Source organism: Nothoprocta perdicaria, unplaced genomic scaffold, assembly GCF_003342845.1.
Source record: "Nothoprocta perdicaria isolate Ctin4 unplaced genomic scaffold, notPer1 scaffold_256, whole genome shotgun sequence".
Taxonomy (NCBI): domain Eukaryota; kingdom Metazoa; phylum Chordata; class Aves; order Tinamiformes; family Tinamidae; genus Nothoprocta; species Nothoprocta perdicaria.
The window spans coordinates 27,330-43,401 of NW_020455484.1; the positions used below are offsets into that span (position 1 = coordinate 27,330).

The 16,072-nt window shown below is 38.0% G+C and overlaps 1 protein-coding gene across 1 annotated transcript in view; it reads right to left on the minus strand.

The window, feature by feature from the left end:
- The window catches only part of LOC112948183 (putative RNA-binding protein Luc7-like 2), a 30,276-nt gene that overhangs the window by 1,705 nt on the left and 12,499 nt on the right, over positions 1-16,072 (minus strand). Inside the window, exons 4-10 of the mRNA XM_026040409.1 lie at positions 10,946-11,044; positions 10,022-10,132; positions 9,277-9,420; positions 8,012-8,188; positions 5,644-5,735; positions 5,020-5,049; positions 3,953-4,147 (exon numbers count right to left, since the gene is read on the minus strand). Of these exons, the coding sequence (XP_025896194.1) occupies positions 3,953-4,147; positions 5,020-5,049; positions 5,644-5,735; positions 8,012-8,188; positions 9,277-9,420; positions 10,022-10,132; positions 10,946-11,044 (848 nt within the window). The remainder of the gene's footprint in view (positions 1-3,952; positions 4,148-5,019; positions 5,050-5,643; positions 5,736-8,011; positions 8,189-9,276; positions 9,421-10,021; positions 10,133-10,945; positions 11,045-16,072) is intronic.

The window sequence follows — 16,072 nt, forward strand, 5'->3', positions numbered from 1 at the left end:
TCTTTCAAATTTTAAAAATATCTGGCCTACTTGACTGGCAGATYGTATTCTCTCCATTTACAAAAGGTGCTGTCACCATCTCGAAGCTTCATAAAAAAACCCTGCAATCTGCTTCTGTACTTTTTAAGTTTACCGAAGGACAACGACTTTTCAATCCAGTTTCTTGTTTGATGGAAAGATCTCTACAATGTAGTGTTCTGCAAGACCTTGTATTTACAAACATGGAGATTCTCAGATAGCATACCACAAGATTTCAGCATAGCAGGTACTACACTCCCCTCTCTGGCCCCCAAAAAGGGGTTAATCCAGCTGTTTCAGTTGTACCTCGCTCTGCCAGTCAGCTGCAGAGACGTAACTTCTAAACCGGCCGATTCAGGCTAAACGTAGTGATTAATCCTAAAACGAGGCAAATGGTAGGATGTGATGCCACCCACAGCTCTGGCTTTTCATTTAACATTTCTGGGGCAATGCGAGCCACAGTTGTCCAGGCGTCCTATCTCTCGTCAGCTGTCTCTCGTCAGCTGATAAGAACAAAGAAAGACCCTAACAAAATAGCACTGTGGCATGGAAGGGCATGCAAGTGCATTAGCAAACAKAATTATCACCATGAGGCTTCCAAGAACTGCAGCAACGCTCTTGCCTTCCTCAAAGACACAACATAGCCTTTAGAATGACAACCTCACTCCATCTACACTATTTACAATGCCTGGAAAAGATCATTTTCCAACTAATCAAGTTGGAAATTCCAGCAGAAACCCTACTCCATGCCCCACATGATCTGCAGGCAGTGGCCACCCTGCCAATGCGGTGACTGAATCTGCTTATAAAAATCATTGGATGATTGCATTAGGTCTCAGGAGAAAAAAGAACGTAAGTAACCTTGGCAAAGCAAGGAAAGTAGACATCTAAGAAGTAGAAAGAGATGTCAATATGATTTCCTGCTCAAGAAGAGAAATATTCAACCAAAATCTTACGCTGCTTTATTGTTAACAATAAAGAAACCTAAATCTTTGCATTTCTCTGACATAACAGAGTAAACATAGGGCCAAAATACTCGGTCAAGGAACTTGGAGCATATTGAAAAAGTATTTGTGTCTAAGCACCAGGAGTAAGATATATCTCACCTAATCTAAGCTGACTGGTCAAATTTCTCTAACAGGCAGCAGCAGAAATAGACACTTTTAGGGCATGATTTGCCCTAAAATCATCTTAAAATAAACACAAAAATAGGCTAGATGAGTCTGTAAAGGGACTCATGAGATTTATGCTTAAACTTGTCATGTAGAGCAAAGGTGTGATTTCACTTCACCTAGTTTTTTGGGTACTTTATTTGACCCTATGATGCCTGCACAGAAATACATTATCCCTTGTCACATGAAGCCTTGCTAGTGGGCACAAACACACTAGTGTCTCTCAGCAAGGACATCTAAATCCAAGCATTGACCTTCTTGGTGCAAATCAAGGAGGATTCATTAAGATGTTCCTAATGAGATGAAAAATTATCTACTTTAATTTGGAACTTCTACCTAGCAATGAGTAACAAGAGAGCTTTATTTAGGCCTGCTCTTGATGAATCAGGAATCGAAGCCTGGAAAGGCCTCATGCTTCCATTCTCTTAGGCGTGTCGCTACCATTACCAGATACACTGCACACATTCAGGGGAGCTGAGGCAGTCTGGAAGTCAGCTCTTTACACTGACAATGCCTGGGATATCATTACAGATATATGAATTTTTTTTTCCATCTGTTTGTAGAGTGAATAACGGTTCAAATTAAAGAAAATACATTTGTCTGACTTTAAGACAAACTTAAATATTTGCAGAATTTTCTCAAATATAGGACACAACAAACATCTCTCTACTTTCTGAAGGAAGAAACATCTAAAAGTTGACAGCTTTTCATTTTATGTGAAAGGCTCTGGAAAATGCATTCCAAAGCAGGGTGTTCAGGAAAAGTAAACTAACTGGATTATTGTTACAAAGGATGACACCTAGCCTCCGTTTCCTGTGGTAATGCTCACCCACACGGAGGAAATGTCTTCCAAGGAAAACACACTACTAAATTTCTCCACCGGAAGTCTAATCACCAAGTACAACTACATGTTGAAACCCTACTGGGTCAACAAAAACAGGAACAACAGATACATAAACAAAACCAAACACATCCACCCACACATCTATATGACTTTTAGAACAGGATGCAGAAGTCTACAAGATCTTAGCCAAGGTTACTGTGTGTTTATGGTATTCTGACCCTAAATTTACACTGAAGGATTTAAGTTAATATGAGATGATGTTACTCTTCTCACTGAAAGTTTCTTGCTTTTTTCAAGCCCCTAAAAACAACAAGACATGCTACCACTGCTGCAGCAGTCTGACACTTACAGAGTCAAACTCTCCCAGAAGAATACAGAATGACAAAAACACCATGTACAGCAGATCTGAATTTTTATTCGATACGAATTCTGGAAAAATGGATCAGTGAAATTTTCTTTGCTTGTCATGAATTAATGAGAAGTAACAGAATTCAGGGCATTCAGGGCACAAGATTTCAACTTTACAGCATTCAATACCAAAAACAGTTCTATTTACACTGGCTTTTTTTCCCCTAAAGTTGGAAAAATCTTTGGTTACATATAAGAATTAACAGTAGACTACTGTTAACAAACTTGAGAAAATAAATATTGCTCTGCCATCATTATCAGCCCATACCTTTTATTTCCCCAAGGAGGGAATCAATTCTTTGTAGAAGGGCAGAAGTTCAGTCTTGTGAGACTGGACTTCAAAGCTGAAGAATACAGGCAATCTGAACACATGCTACACAGTGCTTCATTCAAGTAAACAAACACACGGACCTCTCAAAGGAAAATGTGTTTATTAARGCTGAGAAACGACAAGTTTTAAGTTTTGTTAATATGTCATTCTGAATGTTTTGTAAAGTATGAATCTAGAGAATAAGTGAATTGCCAGGCCACAAAAGAACAAAACTGCTGAGTCCAACACATTGACTTTGGGACACTGAAGGACATTCTAAAGCACTTTAAATTCTAAACACTATTGACTGTACCAATTGGTGTACTGGACTTTTAAGTTGTATCTAGCTGCTATTCAAGGAAGGGAACCTTCCTTCAGAGCAACCTTGTCTTATGTTCCCCTAGAGAACACCCATGGGACTACAGCCAGCTACTCCAGGAAAGGAAAAGCACTCCTCAAGGGCAAAGACCACATGAGATCCTTGAACACACTGAGCAAGTATTTCCACAGCCTTGTTGATTTAACTCCTAGAATTAACTGGAAATTACAAACCCTGGATATGCAGCCACTTCAAACCTAATCTCTTCTCTTCTAGCTGTCATCCCAACTGTAATCCCAGGGTATCAGGGTTTTCAGGCTGGACACCATGTTCACAGTACTGCCCTGCAACTCCCTGCTGCAAGGGCTGACCTTCACAAGAATGGAATCCTACTTATAAGCAGACTTCTTGCCAGATTCCCCGTTGCACAATTCCAGCACTCTGAAATTATGCTTACCTCACTCATCTAAAATAAACTATCATTCCTCAGAAGCAGACAGCAACTGAGTCATTTAAAAGCAACAGCTCCAGACTGTTCTCCGCAGCAGTCCTTCAGAGAAGAGTCAAATCACTTTCCCTGCAAAAGCAGCATCTTCATATTCAATACAAGGAGGGCTTTTTTGGTACGGACATTTAAACTTGATTTCATCTGGCAGAGTAAACAACAGATGGGATCCACCTCTGAAATAAGAGCTCAAAGTGTGTGTGTGTGCGTGCGCGTGTGTGCATGTGTGTGTGTGTYTGGGGGGGACGACTGACGACTTGAACAGCYCCCCCAAACGCATTCAAGTTACCAATGCCCCAGATAAACCTAATCTAGTGTAAGAATTCTCACCATCTATCCAGGAAGAAAAGCCRCTTTGTTCTAGACCAACACGTACCTTTTTTTGGAGCTGCGTTCTCGGCTTCTCTCCCTGGAGCTATGCCTGCTTCTATGGTGGCTGCGGCTCCGGCTGCGGCTGGTGGAACGAGACCTGTGGCGGTGACGCTTCTCACGCGACTTGGAGCGGGTTCTTCGCTTTCGTTCCCGCGAGGCGGAGCGAGACCGATGTCTGCGACGTTCCCGGGACCTAGATCTAGTAATGGAATAAAAATGCACAGGGCATTCACCTAGCTGCTCTATCAGCACACTTGGAGTATTTAATGCTCCACGTATAAGCAGGTCTATGCAGAAAACAGTCTACAGTGTTCAAAACTCTAACACTTACTTATCCCAGGCAAATATAAAGAGAAATGCAACATCAGAAATCCTACAAAGGCCTGTGYAACTAAGGCACACACTTTTAGAGCTGACTCATGGCCATACCTACAGTTACAACACAGCCAATTCAGGCTTTTAAAAGGAATTACAAAGCAGGGAAGCTTTGCCTTTTGTTTGAAGCCTTCTGCTCATTAGATGAAGTTTTAGAACTTCTCAGTGCAGTGACAGTGATCTTCAGGCAAAAATTGTGCATTATGATGTCCCAAGAACACAGCTGGTCTGTTCTCCTCCATAGCTACTATAGGAAGACTAGTCTGGAGTGTTCTAAACATCAGAGGTTCGTGATTTTTTCTTCTTTAATCACCTTGCACTAATATCTCATTTGGTGACTTTCAACTGCAGGTCAGGAAAGCTGACACTACATCCTGACAAGACTAACCTGGAGCTTGGGATTTTTAAAATATGGTTTTTCACAAACAGACACTGAGCACAACCTTTTATTTTGAACAAGAAGCAATCCTCTATGTTCCAGCCATTATCAGAGGCTACACTGCAGTAGCCATAGCTGAGACATACAGGCATAAATGATTCAGTAACATGGTGATAAATGCTGCATAAGCACCCAAAAAGATAACCACAATAGGATGCTTTATCGGTAAACAAAGGCATTGTGAATTAGTAATGCTTGATAAATTTGCCATGTTCCAAGCTTGTAAGGTCGGCTTCCTTGTCTGCAGATTTACATACCTTTTGGCATGCTTGCTGTGGGATCTGGACCTGAAACAAATGAAAAAAATGGTGAATCAATTTTTGCTATAGAATCTTATTTTCAACTATTAGGTACAATCTACTACTAATAAGTTGAACTAGTTGACCTATTACAGTATTTCTTGTCTAATTAATAGAAAAGTTCAAAACCTTTCATTAGATGTTAACACCTTATTATTACAAGCTGGTATTACCAGGAAATACATCCCTTTTCACTGCTGCTAATTTCATATAACTAAACAGAAGTCAACTGCTTTCCCAAGTCACATATTCAACTGTATTTAACACAGAAAATCCTGACATCATCTGTGACCTCTCAAAACAAGCTATACACTTGAAATAATCCATCTCATTTACAGGACATTTGATCAGATATGCAGAAACACTGTAGTTGTCCATCATTTTAAAGAAAAAGCTTTCTATGGAAACCATTCAGGTTTTAAGAGTAAAACATTAACCTCACTTTCAATCCATGTCAGTTTTTAGGGAATAAAACCTACTGTGATTCTGCAGTTTTAAAAAAGTGTGAATAAACCACACTTTTTTTTTTTTTAACATGAAACAATTGGTCATTATTTATATGCAGTTAAGGACGACATCTACCTCCTTAGTTTCTCCCTTTCTTCTCTTTCCCTCTCCTCTCTACGTTTCAGGCGTTCCTGATTTCGTTTCTCTTGCTTATCAGCCACGATCCTCTAGAAATAAAAAAACCCATATTCATTAAGTTACATTCCAAAATTTCTCAAATGAAGATGCTATAAAAATATCCTAGATCATTAATGTTCAATCCTTTGTCTGGTGTATACTTGTGTATATACTGATGTATACTTGTGTATGCTCTTCCTCAGCATATTTGACAATGTTTTCAAGAAATACAAGCTATTGCAGAAGAGCTGCAGCAAATAGATGGGTGTTACACCAAGACCTGAAAGATGTAAATTTGCATTAATTAAAAGTTTCTCACAAAGGGAAATTCAGAGTAGTAAAGTCACGTCTTTAAAGTGAGAGTTTCCATAACARTGCTACCCCATTTTGGCCACAGGTGAGGGATATAAGGTAATGAGAATTGGGAAAGTTAAGAATTTTGTTAACTCCTTCAGCTACATTGTAGCAATAAAACAAACTAACAAACAAAAACTTAAAGGATTTGGTTGAGTTGCTACCTAGTTTATTTTTGAGACCAAATGTTCTGTACTATGAACACGAGATATAAAATTAGAAAGGATGCTTTAGTTGACAGCCCCCAGGTTGAACTCACTACTACTGGGGACAAGGCACGCTCAGTAGAGGGCCCTCAAATGTGGAACTCACAACTGGAGATCTGGCCAAACCCAAGTCTTGCCACCTTCTGGACATGATGCAAGAAATTCAACTCTTTGAAAAGACCTTCTTCTGAGATGTGGAATTGCCCCAGCAGCATCTTGATTAGATCTCTGAGGAGAGCTCTGAGGAAGGAGGGGATAATTATTGTTTTCTTTTTTTGTTAGTGAAGTACTTCAAAAGTTTTTTTTTTTCTTTTATTGATGCTTTGGGAATGTGTAATAATCATCCATGCATATTTTTCTCAAATGATGTAAATAACCAATTAACCCCTTTGTGTCAAATTACATTTATACTTCCTCATATAGTATCAGTAATTTATCTGTAAGTAAGGTTTCTTGTTCAAGTGCTTGTGTAATTTCAGAGAATGATGAGAGCAAAAATCTCTCTCTCTCTCTAGATATATATATATATATATGGCATTTTAAGAATTGAACTGCAACAGCTATATTTAAGAGCCTAAACTGCCAGTACAGTCAATAGAAAAAGTTAAGGATCACTCACAGTGATCATGTAAGACAGTGGAAATATTAAGAAATAAGCCAAGCTGATTTGTTTGAACTCAGTAACAACATATTTTGCTTTTAGGGCTTCAATCCATTTAGACATGGTCTTTAGTGAATTCTACAGTAATATGTTTAATTGAGCTGTAATCCCACAATTCACACAGTAAGACTATAAACAGTATAAGCATCCAAGGCCATTCTCTTGGATACCTAAAGTCTAGGGTTTCATTCCAATAACTCCCTCAGGCAGATGATTTCCAGTCAAGATAAAATGTGCTGTTTGAGCAAGCATTCCACCTCAAATGCAAAAGCTTCAAGCTAAGGAAAACATGTAACTTCTCTGTAGCAACTAATTTCATTTATTAGCCTCACATACATCWTCTTTTCATTCTGGGATAGCTTCTGCCTTCAGTCCTTAGAATGTAATTTCACCTACGGCCAGTTAAGCCTAGAAATCCTGAACTACCAAATATCCTCTTTCCTTGTTGGTACCTATAAAACGAAAGTCCCCTCCTAATCTTTGGATGAAATAGGGACACTAAATTTCTTTAGCCTTTCATCCATAGAGCAAGTTGCTTGATCCCTAAATATTTGTTACTTTTTCTTCTGAATCCTTTGTTTATGTTAACATCTTCTTTATGTGCTGGTACCAAAACTGAACACTTTTCAACAGTTCTATGAACATTTTGCCCTAAATTATATAAAGAAAATACAATTCCTGATTTGAATTGTAACAGCTACATTTAAGATCCTAGCATTAGGCCCACTGTATATTTCTGCATTTCTAAGGATCTCGTTAATACTTTTAGCCAAAAATTGGCTAGAGGTAAGATTCATTTGGCTGTCTTCTATAACCGAATTTGTTCCAGTATCATCACATTTCAGAGTAATTCCACTTTTTAAAAGTGTTTTTACTTGTTCCCAAGACGTGTTACTTAGAACACRCTTTAATGTCCCTCAGTGCAAAAGAGGCCATCTTATTAAGTTACCTAGACAACTCTGATATGAAATGCAGATATTACAGATGGATGAAATATCTCAAATTCTAAATTAATAAGAAAATACACACACAACCAGAGAAGTATTCCATTAGGACTGTCAGGCAAATAACTAAGTAGGAGCACAAAATGATAGGAATTATTTACCCTGAGTTCCTCAAGCTTCTCTCTTATTTCAATAAACCCTAAGTGTAGTTTTCCTCCAAAGTGGTCAGCAAGTCTTCGGTCATTATCATGAAGACCAAGATAAGCAGAACAGACTTCACAAACCCGTAGCTTCTGCTGTTGAAAGCTGGAGGCAGGCATAGAATTCCTGTATACTTCCTGGAGAAAAGACATTTTGGTGACTCTTACCTCCTAAATAAATAACTTGCATTTTTATGCATTAATAAAAGCGTATCAGTTTGCACTACCGATCAGCATCATTTTAGTTACACTATTCATAAATCAACGGTCTCGTTAAAATACAAGGCAGGTTATTTTGAAGATCTGTCCTATATGAAAAATAGGACATTAGCAATTGGCTTTGCAAATTAAGGCAAAAGAAAGTGAACTAATTAGTATCTTTACTTCAGATTGCATTACTTTTGAAAAATGCCCTTCTTACACTCAACACGATGAATATATGTTAACACTATAATTAGTGAATGTTGGAATACTAAGAAAATATTGATTCGTTTTTAACCCTGAATCCAGTTTAAAACATAGCTTTCTGATAAATCTAGTGTCATATTAGTCACTAACTTAACTTAAAGTGAGCAAAATATATCTGCAGACAGTCAGATGGCATACACGTGAGAGTCAGCTACACCTTCAGTGCCATTAAAATAAGTGCAGATGTTTGTTTTTAGGTGAAATATACTATGCTTTTAGGTRAAATATAGCATGTAAAAGCTCTTGGTGAGATCTGCCACTTCAGCAAGATAAACGACATCAAGTTCCTTGCCTAATGCACAAATCCTTTCAAGGAACATACACATAGCAGTGGCTGGAATGGTAGCCTTCACTGGAGCATTTCCAGCACCAGCCACATCAGCACCTCACKATGCAAGAGACAGTTGTCAGCAAGAGACATGAAACTGTATGGCATAAAAACGTCCAGAAATATGCACCCAACTCTAGCATCAACAACTAGAACTACCCTATAAAGTTAAACTAAGCATCACTGTAATAGTACATGAATGCATTTAAAGGCATACTGAAGGAAAATGTAGGGAATTCCGGAGCTGTCCTCCAGACCAAACAGTAAAAATGCACCTAAACTTTTCCTCTACAAGATGCCACAAAGCGAAGTCCTCAGTTTTAAATAATTAGCTAGGAAAGTGCCAGTAGCTCAAAAAAAGCTTGTGTTATAAAGATGCTGACCAATTTAGTATTGAACTCTGTCCTCAAGCATTACATAACAAACTTACTTCAGCTTCTCTCTTCTTTACTCGGGCCTTTTCCACCTCATCCATTACTTTTTGGGATTCTTCCACATTCCCATCAGCTCCCAGCTGTTCTACCTTGGCCAGCAGTTTCCCAATTTCTTCATTCAATTCATGAACCCTTTCAGCCTTGAAAGATAAAAATGCAGAGGTAAGATCTCCAGATATAATTCAGACAGAAATTACTTTACGTTGATACACAAGAAGAAAGGCTAAGCCGCCAAAGCTATGCACCAATGCCAAAGGAGGATCCTGTTGTCTACACTAAATATAGTCCTGCAAAATTTCTCTTCATACAACTAATTCTCCTGTTTTCATTAGAAAGTGTAAGRATTACCACAATTTTTGTGCCAAGTATCACAGATAAGCAAGTTTGCTGAGCTGGAAAATAATGACAAGGTCTCTTCTCTGAGCTCTCTCCTCCCTGCTTTWGAGGCAGGCATGGGTAGGACAGAGGATTTATTTTCCCCCATATGCATAAATTCTTAGACTGGACAGGATGCCAAACTGTAGAGTTGACTCCTTAGAAAAAAAGCATATTTAGTCAGTATATGTGGTCTTGTGCAGAGTTCAGGTCAAATGCACCTATGCTAATTAAGCGACAGTCACTTATCACTGGGGAGAAAGAGGAAAAAAAAAGGAAAAACACAACCCCATTGCTGCAGCCATTCGCATTCAGCAACCTTGCAGCCCTTCAAAAAAACCCCAGCAACTACTTGTACATGCTTACTTTAGCTGCAACTTCAGCACTGATCTCTTCTTGGGTTTCTGCTAGTCTTTTCTTAGCCACTTCTGTTCTTCTGTCGCAGTCTGCAATAAATGATTGCAGGTGGTCCATTGCCTAAAACATCAATACCATAAATGAGTATTTAATTATCCTTAAATCATTTTCCTGGTTTATTAAAAATAACTGAGAACATTTTATGGGTTTTATTTTTCGAGAGTAACCTTTTAAAAAATATATTCTAAAAGCACAGAATGTGTAATGCCATTACACAGTAATGTTTTCATATTAACATTTTTTAAATGAGAGTATGCACTGTCACAATTTACAAGTCACAAAAATACAAGTATTTGCAGGAATCTGTATTGAATCTTTCACCGTGTCTTCTTCCTTAGGAAGACGGGAGTACTTAGTACATACGTTAACAAGCACACTCAGGTTCAACTGCCCCAGCCAACACACACTGTTAACTACTTTGTGCTRGTGTTTTAAGCTGATAAGCATATTTACAGCCTCTCCCTCCCTGTCAAAACCACTCATTTTTTTCTCCTAGTGAAGACTAATTTCCTAGTTTGAAGTTCAGAAGTTTACTGTTTGAAGTACCATGTACTGATACCTATGTTTCTGCAATAAATACAGCCATGAAGGGTTTTTTGAGGAAATCTGTATAGCATCTTGAAGTTTATCTTTAAATGGTATTAGCATTTGTTTGCAGTTTGGTAACACTATGACAATATACAGGTTTAATATCTTTTGTTCTGCAGAAGATTTAACAGATCTACCTAGAGATGCAAATCTTTCTCAATCTACAAAAAAAAGTTTTCCAAAAAATGTACATTCTTTATGTACTGAACACCACTTTGTTGTCCAGCTTATCYACCAAAGCACAGAATTTACAATTTCTCTCCACCATCAGAACAAAACACGTACATCAAGTTCGAAGAAGAAATCTTGATCTTTGGACGCTATTTCATAGTCTGCCCTTAATGCCAGGTCATGCACCTTCAGGCATTCTCCAAGGTCCATCCTCTGAAAAGAAAAGAGAGGCAAAGTCGTTTAGCTCCACTGGAGTACTACTTAGAATGAAGTTAGCATCATTTTCTTTATCTGTCAAGTAATCTAAAGCTGTTAAGAAATCTAAATCTAAAATTCATCTGGTTRTTGGAGCGAAAGGGAGTTTCAAATCTGCTTTGGTCTTACAGGCTTATTAAGAAACATGCATAAATTGGAGGGAAAAAAAGGCAGCTAGAGGGAACTATCCCATCATTATGGCAGCAACTCACTTGCATTATGGAATATCATTAAARTACTGTAAAAATGTGTTTTACTAAGTTTAAAAAATGACTAGAGCAGAACTAATCCTGTTAATTGATCCCAAGTTAAAACATCTGGAGAGAATCAAGCTCCCTGCAGTAAATGGCTAAAGGCTTAATATGAACTACCTGCCTCAATCACCAGCTCAAATATCTGTAACCTGTTACTAAAAGCACAGAATCTTGAATTTCAACTAAAGCTTTTGGTAAGCTTTTCTGATAAACAACCAGGCACAGTAACAACATTTATGCCATCCCTGACATACTGAGTAGAATTGAGTAGCTAGGATGTCTTACAGTCCCAGGATGTCATTTCAGCATCTCTTAAATAACTTTAGTAATGACAATAGCTGCAATTTGGGGAGGGTTAGAGGAGTGTAGATTTTTATTAATATCTCATGAGGAAAAAGAAAATTTTGGCTTCTCTACTCTTCTTTTAAGGCCCAGATCTTTTCAGTGACCTGATTTAGAGCTGGGCCTTACAAATAGTCACATGCCACAGGGGGAACAAGTACAAGTAAACACAGTAAGAGAAAAGGATTAATCTTCTTTAGTTTTGCTAAGGCAACTGTAYCATTGGAACTGCACCTTAACAGAGTCTGTTTTATTCTTGTCTTACCTGATCCTTTGCAAGTACCTTAATAGCAGTACTACTACTAAACACACCACTTAAATTTGACTTAGCTAGTAGAATTTTAGACACACATACACACACACACACACACACTCACATCTAGAACTCTTAAGCCGAAGTCTGCATGTGACATACAAATATCAGGCTGAAAAGCACTTCTGTTGGTACAAGTTACGCAACATTTGGCAAAGAGATTTAATCTTGGGAGTTCATTACTGTCAAAGATCCATAGCASATCAGAATTGATGAGCACCTTGGAAAACATAGACCAGTTTGCATTGTATGTTGGTTAATGTGGCTAGTTGCAAAATAGAGCTAATAGATGGAACTGGACAGAAGATACAGCAAGAGGCATTATACTTAATTTCTGTTACTGTCAAATTGTGATTTGCTGCCAAGATTTGCTCTTCTCCAGAGGCAGAGGACATGTATTAGCAGTCAGCCCTTCAGGACCAGTCATATTTGAAACAGGAGATGACCACATGGGAGGACTCATGTGCAAACATTAAGCTACTGCTGACAGTTTAGAAAAACATGCCTATAAACTGTTTTACATTGTTGATAACTTCTCAATAAAGGCATGATACTTCAGGCGATCTACAGATGGGCAAAATAAACAAGAAAGGCAAGATCAAAGTCCCCAGGCTTTGCATAACTAAAAGTTACTGAACACTTGAGGCCACATTTTGGGGCTTTTTGCAGCTATGGCACTTTTACTGAAGATAAAAACACAGAACACGCATGTCTTTGGGGAATCCTTAAAAGTGAACGCCAGCACACAAGTGTAATCTAGAATACAGCTGACGCACATGCATACAAAGCACAATTCAGTAGTGTTTTTGCTGTTGCAGAGCTCTGCTAAAGAAACTAGCCCTTGTTACTAACAACTTGCCAATTATACTCCTCTGTGACTTGATCTTTTTTTCCTCTCAGAACATTAAATGCACTATTGAAGTTTCTTGATTTGTCAGAGCTGAGGTAATTCATACAACTACTCTCCTGTCCCAAGCAAACTCATACTGAAATGATTTTGTCATCATTTCTGTCTTTCCTTCCACAAAAATGAGTAGAATTTTACTTGGGTATTAATCAAGGAAATACAGACTATGTAAATCTAGTTCACTGATAACGTATGGCTCTACCTCCATCTTTGCAAGACTCCATATGGACTGCGAGAAGACGACAGAAAAGCCCAAACTACTTAACATGTAGCAGGCTGATGCTGAGCCAAGTGTGACACAGTAGCAACACTTTCAATGCTTCTAAAAATATGACACCGCTTTGGTAGGTTTTGAAAGAGGACACTGGGCAGCGTTTCTGCAGAAGATTCTTTCTAGCTAAAACGATGCCAACTACCAAATCAATTTGCATTTGGCAAGAGAAGTTAAGGCCTTTTATTTAAGATGTTTTACACGATCTGYGGATTTACACTGCAGATTCAGTACCACAGGACCCTCAACTCTTCCCGTTTTTCAAATTGCCAAGGCAGCTCTCAAGTGACCAAGTGAAAATAGACTTGCTATAGATACAAAGCAAGTTGTTGATGGGCATTTAGCTCAAATCTTTTTCATTATTGAACTTTTGTTCAGCACTAACAATTCTCTTTCTGACAGATTTCCAGATATGCCACATAGACTACTTTTTTCTTTCAGACACCACAGGCTCAGMAAGGGACATAAGAGATGACACATGATTTAAGCCCTCTGACTCCATTAACTTGGGTGACTTTGGTATGACTTCACGAACAGGGGGGCAAAAGATGTCYTCTTTAAAGACATCTCTCCTTACCCTCAACCCTACTCTTATTCCCGAAGACATTAAATCCAGCCTTTCCCATTGTTAAATATAAAGATATTTCTGTGTTTCCCTAGCATTCAGATCTTATAGCCTGACTACACAGCATAGTAATATTGAAGATAGATTACCACACTGAATACAAGAAGAAGAAGATAAGAAGCCTTTATCTAAGTAAGTGAAGCCCATTAAAATATATTAGAATCAACCGGCCTTTCTGGTATTGGTCAAGAAAATTAAGAGCGATTCATGTGATCACTTGCTGTCCAGACAGAGCTCTCAAAAAATTAATCACCACTGGGCTGAAGGCTACAAATTGAGGTGGTTTCTACAAGCCCAATTTACTTTGATTTGCAAAGGGTGGAAGCAGCCCACATGATCAAGTCAATTCTAAAGTGAAAAGCTGATATTCTTGGGAACAATACTGATGTTCTGTAACACTACAATAAGGAATCCCTCAAGCTCCCAAGTTTCAAGCCTGGAAAGAGTTTCATTGAGCTATTGGGCCTACTCATGAAATGCTCAGGACCAGATTAAGACACTCAAATACGCTAAACACATAAATAATGTTAAATCTATAAATATTTAAACTACCCAAGCTCCTCTTATAGTTAAAGAAGGTCCAGGCGGTACGTTCAGCCTAAACAAGGTGACTGAGCTCACCTTGAAGGGGACACACAGTGGCAGGTAAACCGAACCAGTCTGGGCTCCCTTTCTTATGTCCCCACTGACTCCAATACAAGGTTAGAAAATTCGTGCACCAACTGAAATCTAAATTTAGGAGTCTTAATCTAGAGCTGGACTCCACCTCTAATAAGATTAAAGATAATCATGTAGTAAAGCATGGTGTTAAACCAAGATCTCAGCAGCATGCTTCTGGTCAGCAGCASCAGCCCTGAAGAGCTAAGTACAACAAATTCAAAATCAAACTAACGATACCCATAATTGCACAATTACGCCGGTGGAGTAATTTTGAGGTCTGTATGAATAAAATGCAAAATGTGGCGTTCCTCCATTCACAAATATATGAAGTTCATCTACTGAGCGAAAGGAATTTCTCAATCATAGTTTGCAAGACAACATGCAATATTCATGTAATTCTCTACAGGGAAGCACAATCAAGGCTAAAAACAAACAACCCACTAGATCACTGCAAAAGTGCTGAATTCGTTGGTCTCTTCAAAGATAGCTAGCAGCTTACTATAAGTATTCARGGCATTATTATGTTGGAACTTATTAAAGTACTCACGTTACATTTTGCCACCTTTTGATTTTCACYGGTATTCAGCTATTTATTTAGAAATGCCCAGGAAAACATAAAGAAAACAAATACCTATAAATCTTGCTTTGCATCCAAAGAATGTGACCTTCTAGGTTCACACTACTACAAAGCTGTCATCTGACTTCTATGCAAGTACCTTGAATCACACAGTCATACGTACAGATATAAATATTTTTATATTGCTGTTGAAAAGTTATGGACCGAGACATGCCTGAATATCATGCAGTATTGAGGATAAAATGGTATAAAGAAAGTGTGAAACCTTTAAGACAAAACATTTGACATAAAAGAAATTAACTTTTTAAATGACAAGCGATTCACTGTGTTCTTTAGGGACCTAGAATAGCTAAAACTTGCCATGTTTTATCATATCAACCTCTATTATCATTAAACTCTCAATCAAAAATAAATGAGCAAACTCTCAAGTCACTGATTTGAAAACTAAGAGAAAAAGCATAGCCCTAAAATGCAAAAAAAAAAAGAGCCTATTAAAAAAAAAAAGGGCTTTTGAGAGAGATATGATCAAAATTAGTCTCTGAAAAGACTGTTTTTGTAATTTTACCAATTACTTCATTGTGTGCTTCACAAAAAAAAAAGATCACATTTTTGTTTCAAATTTTTCTTTAAGACACACTACGCTAGCTTTGCCTTCCGAAGAATCCATCATTTCCATTGCTCTTGAAATCAGGTTACAAAGAAGAAAACTATACTCTGCCTCCCCCAACAAATGGCTTAAAAGCATCTCATGCAGGCATTGAGACACGTTGGACTGCTAATCTACAAGAGCAGAAAACTAAGCACACAAAATCACGTAAACTTGTAACTGAATGAAATGGAATACGAAAAAGAAAAACTAAACCAAATCTCCTGATTTAAAGAGCTAACAATTCATCAACAGACAGATAGATTAGTTCACTTAGAAAACCAGAAGAAAACGATAACGCTGATACAGGATTACCTGCTCTGGTGACAGCAGAGCAGGTAATCAGCGAGCAGCTATAAAATTATTTAATTTGAAAATACAGTTATGAGTT